At 43.7% G+C, this 6,978-nt stretch overlaps 1 protein-coding gene across 1 annotated transcript; it reads right to left on the bottom strand.

Annotated features, from left to right (window-relative positions):
* Window positions 1–731: 731 nt before the first annotated feature.
* LOC123487664 (transducin-like enhancer protein 4) lies at window positions 732–5,999 on the bottom strand. Its single transcript, XM_045218787.1, has 5 exons — window positions 5,793–5,999; window positions 5,339–5,515; window positions 2,254–2,351; window positions 1,881–1,944; window positions 732–805 (listed from the first exon to the last, which is right to left on the bottom strand). Exons 2-5 carry the CDS (start codon window positions 5,381–5,383, stop codon window positions 749–751), a joined length of 264 nt encoding a protein of 87 aa, XP_045074722.1. The 5' UTR covers window positions 5,384–5,515; window positions 5,793–5,999; the 3' UTR covers window positions 732–748.
* Window positions 6,000–6,978: the final 979 nt, after the last annotated feature.

Here is a 6,978-nt window from a genome sequence, read left to right on the forward strand (position 1 = left end):
GTGTGTGTATAAAAAGATTGTACGACCATTTTGTTGCAGAGCGCTCTCAATGAATAAAGGCTGACCATTGCAGGATTGGGTCTTTGTTTAATGAATTTCTCGGAATTATTCAAAGATTTAAGAAGTGTTTTACTTCAACCATTGAGATAACTAAATTTTTGTGACACAAACGTAATCTGTGGAGCCACAAATGTTGTGACATTTACAAAAACCTATTTGACCACTGTTGTGTTTGTAAAGTAAGAAATATGTTTGTAAAATGTGCTGTGGAAACCAGAAAAAACCTGACTTGCATTTATTTGCTAATAATCATTTGTTTTGGTTAATGATGACTCATTTGCTTTCTGATCATGACATACTGTATGGGCTTATTTAAAGACTGTGATTTTTATTTAAAAGTTTCATTCTATATTTGCACAACACATCTTTTGTTTGTGACTCACTAATATATTTTTTAAACATGTTGATAGAAATGTCCATTCACTTACGTCTTTCGTCGCTGTCTTAAACACTGCAGCTGAAAGACACACACACACACACTGCACACACACACACACACACACACACACACACACAAATGCGCGCACACACACATAAACACAAACATAAACACACACACACACAAACACATGCACATACACCACACACACACAAACACATGCACATACACCACACACACACAAACACATGCACACACACACAAACACACAAACAAACACACACACATTCATTTTAAGACTCACTCACTCTAGTTTCCTACCTGTTTGTGCATCTCAATGTTGAGTCCATAAGACATCTCATAGTACTAAAAGACAAAGACACAAATTCATCTTCAGCCTCTTTTCTAGCTTCTTGTTTTTCACAGACAGTAGAACCTCGGAACCTCAGCACCTAAGAACCTCGGAACCTCGGAACCTCGGAACCTCAGAACCTCGGAACCTCAGCACCTCAGCACCTCGGAACCTCGGAACCTCAGCACCTCGGAACCTCGGAACCTCAGAACCTCGGAACATCAGCACCTCAGAACCTCGGAACATCAGCACCTCAGAACCTCTCTGCATCTTTGTCTTCTCACATACTGTAATACAGTTGCAGCCAAATATACTGGCATCCTTGCACTTTGCTTAAATAGTTCCCTATTTCTTCTCAAATAAATTGAAATAAAATAAAACTTTTGGTCACCACACCTTGTAATTGGATTTTCAACATTGAAAAACCAATTGTATTTTTGTCAACAGGTTTAATTTAGAAAAAAATACAAATGACATGGGCAAAATTATTGTCACCCCAGAGCTGGTACTGGGTAATGATTGTCCCCCCGGAGCTGATACTGGGTAATGATTGTCCCCCCGGAGCTGATACTGGGTAATGATTGTCCCCCCGGAGCTGATACTGGGTAATGATTGTCCCCCGGAGCTGGTACTGGGTAATGATTGTCCCCCCGGAGCTGATACTGGGTAATGATTGTCCCCCGGAGCTGATACTGGGTAATGATTGTCCCCCCGGAGCTGATACTGGGTAATGATTGTCCCCCCGGAGCTGATACTGGGTAATGATTGTCCCCCCGGAGCTGATACTGGGTAGTGATTGTCCCCCCGGAGCTGGTACTGTGTAATGATTGTCCCCCCGGAGCTGGTACTGTGTAATGATTGTCACCCCAGAGCTGGTACTGGGTAATGATTGTAAATGTATGTTGACCAAAATAAAATTGCATCTGCAATGTTAAAAATCCAATTACAAGATGTTATTTTAGAAGAAATAGGGAACTACTCTCTCTCTCTCTCTCTCTCACACACACACACACACACACACGCACACATACACATACACACACACACACACATACACACGCACACAGACACACACTACATGAAGCTCACCATAACATAGTGTCTCTGCATCTCTGTCTTCTCACTGGACAGTTTCTCACACTCCAGTTTCAGACTGAGGACAGACAGACAGACATCATCAGACACTATCCAGTTAGGTTGTGGTTAGGTTGTGGTTAGGTTGTGGTTAGGTTGTGGTTAGGTTGGTTAGTAGTTATAGTGACCACGCCGCTGTCAGAGTAGTTCTGTCTGGTCTGGTCTGCATATGTCTCAGCCCAGTGCAAATCATTTCACGCCTCATCACTCTCGCTAAAAGGCATTTCACGTTACACGCCCCAGAAGTGTTTGTGTGTGCGTGCGTGCGTGCGTGCGTGTGTGCGCGTGTGTGCGCGTGTGTGTGTGCGTGTGTGTGTGTGTGCGTTACCTGTGAAACTGAGCCTGTAGGAACTGAAACTCCTCCTTGATGCGGTCACATGACTCTGGCACGGTGAACTTGAAGGGCTGGCCCGGATGGTGTGGTACCTGGGGGGTCAACAACAACAACAATAACAACAACAATAACAACAACAATAACAACAACAACAACAACAACAACAACAACAATAACAACAACAACAACAACAACAACAACAACAACAACAACAACAACAACAACAACAACAACAACAACAACAACAATAACAACAACAATAACAACAACAACAACAACAACAACAATAACAACAACAACAACAACAACAATAACAACAACAATAACAACAACAATAACAACAACAACTACAACAGGACAACAGGCCACTCCTGATAACAGCACATCACATAGAACAAAACGGAGAACACCATCATGTTCGTGAGAGTCTCATCTTTCCATAGAGCGTCCATTCGGACGCTACAGACGTCTTTTGTGAGATGTCAGATTTTCAGGATGTCTCCCGGTCTGACAAACAGCGCTGTAGCTCTGCCACCTTCCACCGCAGATGCGGAAGGCCGACATCGGCGGATGCGGTGGATTGAGACGCAGCCCATGCCAAAACAACGGATATCTCTAACTTCACCAGACAGATTTTTATGGGGAATTTGTATTATGCTAATTTGATTTCAACGGGGGCGTGGTCATCGACTCTAAGGGGTTTTAAAAGCCCCACTGTCGTATTATTCACACACAGTAGCCGACCTTTCCTAGTTGGGCGTGTGAGGTCAAGTTCTCCTCTCCTAGATGGGCGTGTCCTAGATGGGCGTGTGAGGTCAAGTTCTCCTCTCCTAGATGGGCGTGTCCTAGATGGGCGTGTGAGGTCAAGTTCTCCTCTCCTAGATGGGCGTGTCCTAGATGGGCGTGTGAGGTCAAGTGTGCCTATATGTCTGGTCTCATTGAAATAGAGTAGGCTGCCTATGCATGGACAGAGAATCACTGGCAGTTATCTTTCCAAGGAAATTAACTTAAAGATGCACTATGCAGAAATCGCTCCAATTTCCTGGTTGCTAAAATTAGAATAGTTCGCCTAATTTCAGTTTATGTGACAAAACAAGCAAGTATAGTGTAGAGTCGGCTTTATCCTATATGTAAATCGACCTGCTCCTAAAAGGTAGGCTTTATCCTATATGATAATCGTCCTCCTAAAAGGTAGGCTTTACCCTATATGCTAATCGTCCTCTTAAAAGGTAGGCTTTACCCTATATGCTAATCGTCCTAATAAAGGTAGGCTTTACCCTATATACATAATGTAGCTCAAGAGAAAGTGCAAGGGTCATCATTCTTGCCGCTCCCAGTGCAGTAGCCTAAAGCTTCCCATATGCTTCCCAGTCCAAACAGTGCCGCTCCCAGTGCAGTAGCCTAAAGCTTCCCATATGCTTCCCAGTCAAAACAGTGCCGCTCCCAGTGCAGTAGCCTAAAGCTTCCCATATGCTTCCCAGTCAAAACAGTGCCGCTCCCAGTGCAGTAGCCTAAAGCTTCCCATATGCTTCCCAGTCCAAACAGTGCCGCTCCCAGTGCAGTAGCCTAAAGCTTCCCATATGCTTCCCAGTCCAAACAGTTTGCGCAAATATTATGATGAAATGTTGTTATGTTTTTCTTCGTTTTGCTGTTCGGGAGCATTCGGCAGGGTTTTTTTTCGGCTGTTTGAGCACACAACATTTTTTCTTGAGGCTAGGCGAAGTTCGCTAGCTGAAGTCTACGTCTCTTCGTTGGTGATTGGTCAACAGTAGGGATTCTTCAATGAAGTGATTGTTGTCATTCAATGATAGATGACTAGTTTTCATGCAAATGTTTTCATTTGAGAAATACTGCATCAAACATCTTAGTTAGATGTAAAATTGCACGACTATGACCTCCTCGGCAAAAACGTCAAAATTTAACCCATTTCTTAAATTATCTCAGATTAAATCTGACTATTTTGTGGAAGTGTACTGGTTTACGGCGTCTCAAGAGGGCCAAACAATAATATTGCCGTTTTTTTCTCATTTTTCAAGCGAAGTTATTTTAAGGGAGGATGCGAGCACAGATGTTCACTTTTCCTAGCCGAGTTCTGCTAGGAGCAAACCAAACCTTATGGCGTCTGCATACTAGGTTCTGTTTGCTCCTAGCAGAAATCGGCTAGGCGAAGTGAACGTCTGTGCCTCGCATTCTCCCTTAAAAGACTTTCGGTTGAAAAACAAGAAAAAAGCGGCACATTACTGTTTGTCCATCTTGAGACGCCGTAGCAACAAATATCCTCAAAATAGTCTGAATTAATCTAAGATAAATTAAGAAATCTGTAATCAATTTTCACATTTTTGCTGAAGTGGTCTTCTTCACGCAATTTTACATTTAAGTAAAATGTTTGGTGCAGTATTTCTCAAGTGAAAAAACGTATGTATGAAAACGATTAGTCTCTTGTTGAATAATAACAAACACTTAATTGAAGAATCCCTACTGTTGACCAATCGCAAACAAAGGGGCATAGACTTCAGCTCCATCTAGCCTTTTGGCTGATAAAGCCCAGTAATGCCGATAGCTTAATATAACAGGCCAAGTGAGAATCTCTGGTCATTTAACCTATTTCTAAGGTTATTTCTGCCCATTTTGATATTGCCTAGGGTGCAAATATTGCTGGGACCATGGCAAGTGGCGCTGTGTCACATACACCTAACATAACATTGCAGGACTGCGTTTGGGTTCTGGACCAGTTTTTGCGGTAGCGGGTGGGAGTCGGACAGGAAGTCGGGGGGCGGACAGGTATGAAAAGCTGCAGGTGCGTTCAGGAGCAGGATGAATAAAACATGTTTTTATTTCTTTCGCGCTCTCTGTCTCTCTATCCCCATCTGTCACTCTCAAATACACACAAGACATTCACGCACATTGCTTCTCTCATTTTCAGCGGTTTGACAATTTGACAATGACAGTAATTGTCCAGTTTCCGCGCGATGGCACGGAAACTGATCTAAAGTGATTATTTTGGCTCGGGTGGCGGCACAGCACTCTGTCTCGGGTGTGGGTCTGTTGTTGGTGTTGTTGTTCTGACAGAGAGACTCACCGGGTGCCGTGCCTGCGGGTACATCTTGCTCAGGTCCCGAATCATTGAAGTTCATCCACCAACAAACAGGGGAATACGGACAGATCAGTCCCGGCTCTAGGATCTACCAGCGGGCAGGTAGAGGGGATGAGAGCCAATACCTCTGCAGACAACCGCGGGAAAACCTCCACACCTCCGCTGAAACCAATAAGACATTCTATTAATTAACCAGCCAAATTTGATACAACTCCTCCCTCCAAGTGATGAGCTCCGGGTTTTCTCGGCTCTCTTCTAGGTGTAGAAGATGAGCAACCATGTAGAATGTGTTCAAATCTGAGCTTGGATAGGCTACAATGCCGTAGGCTCTTCTCCTGTCCTAAGAATATATTTTATTTCGATGAATGTAGCCTATTCTCTGCTTTCTTTCAGATGTATTTTCTTCACCTTCACCAGGTTGCCTTATCACTTTCTCTACCTTATAGTCTCGGATACATCCTGTTCAATCACGCTGCTTCATTCATTTGCAGTTCAAATACTGCATATCTTGGGAGGATGCTCCGTCTTTCTTTGAATACAGCTGCAGAATATCTTGTTGTTAGCGCATCCTGTCAGAAGGTTATGTTCGTTAGTTTAAATCCCTTCCATACATCCCGCTCCCGCGCAAGTCCTGCCGACCACCTCTGGCTAGGTACCACCTTCTGACAACACATTTAGAAGCAACCAGTCCTAAGAACGCTATTATATATTCATAACAAGGAAAAGCGCTATCTGGTGTGTCTGGGATGTGTAGTTCCAATACGCATAGCAGCCAGTGATTAATACTGTAAGCTATGTAAAAAAAAAACTACAGTTTCTTGATGCGTCTCGGCACACCTCAGACCCGAGGAGGTGTGGATGGTCACAAGGAATAGTAGTCATTATAAGCAGCCAATAAGATCATTGAAGAGCACAGAGCGCGTCCCGTTATGTTGTCAATCATCATCATCTTATCCAATCACCATCTAGAAGAATGAGTTTTACGCATGCTCCCCACGTGGGTAACGTAGCTCTACATCAAGATGCATCCAATTATCTCTCGATGGGCGCGCCCCTCCCAGGGAAGGAACGCCCTCCCGTCTGACGTGTTGCGGTGGAACTAGAGGACAAGGGAAACGTTGGTTCAGTTGTCAATCAAAATAACGTGGTGTGTGTTGCTGGCTGCTGGTGAACACGTCAAGTAAATTATCTCCCGCTTTGTTCTGCTTGTCTGCGTGCTGCAGAATCACCGCTAATTACTGCTAGATGTCTGCTTAAAGAGATGACTTCACCCTCTTTGACACACACACACACACACACACACACACCAGTGCGTAATGATGACAGAGATGCCTGTTGTTTTGCTCCAAGTAGCCCCTGTGATAATGACTTTCTGACTGAGCAGCTTGGCCCTTACAAAAAAAAAAGATAGCAGTTTTGAAACTGTAGTAAAAGTGCAGGTACTGCAGTAGTACTGTGGTATTTTGGACGCAGTAATTGCAGAATAATTGCAGTGCTGAATGACAGCTAGTGAAGGATGGATATGGTTGATGGATTCTTGTCCTTTATACCTGTGTATTAACATGGTAGTTAGACAGGTACAGTGTTATACCTGTGTATTAACATGGTAGTTAGACAGGTACAGT

Source organism: Coregonus clupeaformis, unplaced genomic scaffold (assembly GCF_020615455.1).
Source record: "Coregonus clupeaformis isolate EN_2021a unplaced genomic scaffold, ASM2061545v1 scaf1804, whole genome shotgun sequence".
Classification (NCBI taxonomy): domain Eukaryota; kingdom Metazoa; phylum Chordata; class Actinopteri; order Salmoniformes; family Salmonidae; genus Coregonus; species Coregonus clupeaformis.

Coding starts and splice junctions, on each gene's coding strand:
- LOC123487664 (XM_045218787.1), bottom strand. CDS start 5,383: ATGATTCGGGACCTGAGCAAGATGTACCCGCAGGCACGGCACCCG. Junction 2,352..5,338: donor ACCCGCAGGCACGGCACCCG/GTGAGTCTCTCT, acceptor TTGACCCCCCAG/GTACCACACCATCCGGGCCA. Junction 1,945..2,253: donor CTACAGGCTCAGTTTCACAG/GTAACGCACACA, acceptor GTCTGTCCTCAG/TCTGAAACTGGAGTGTGAGA.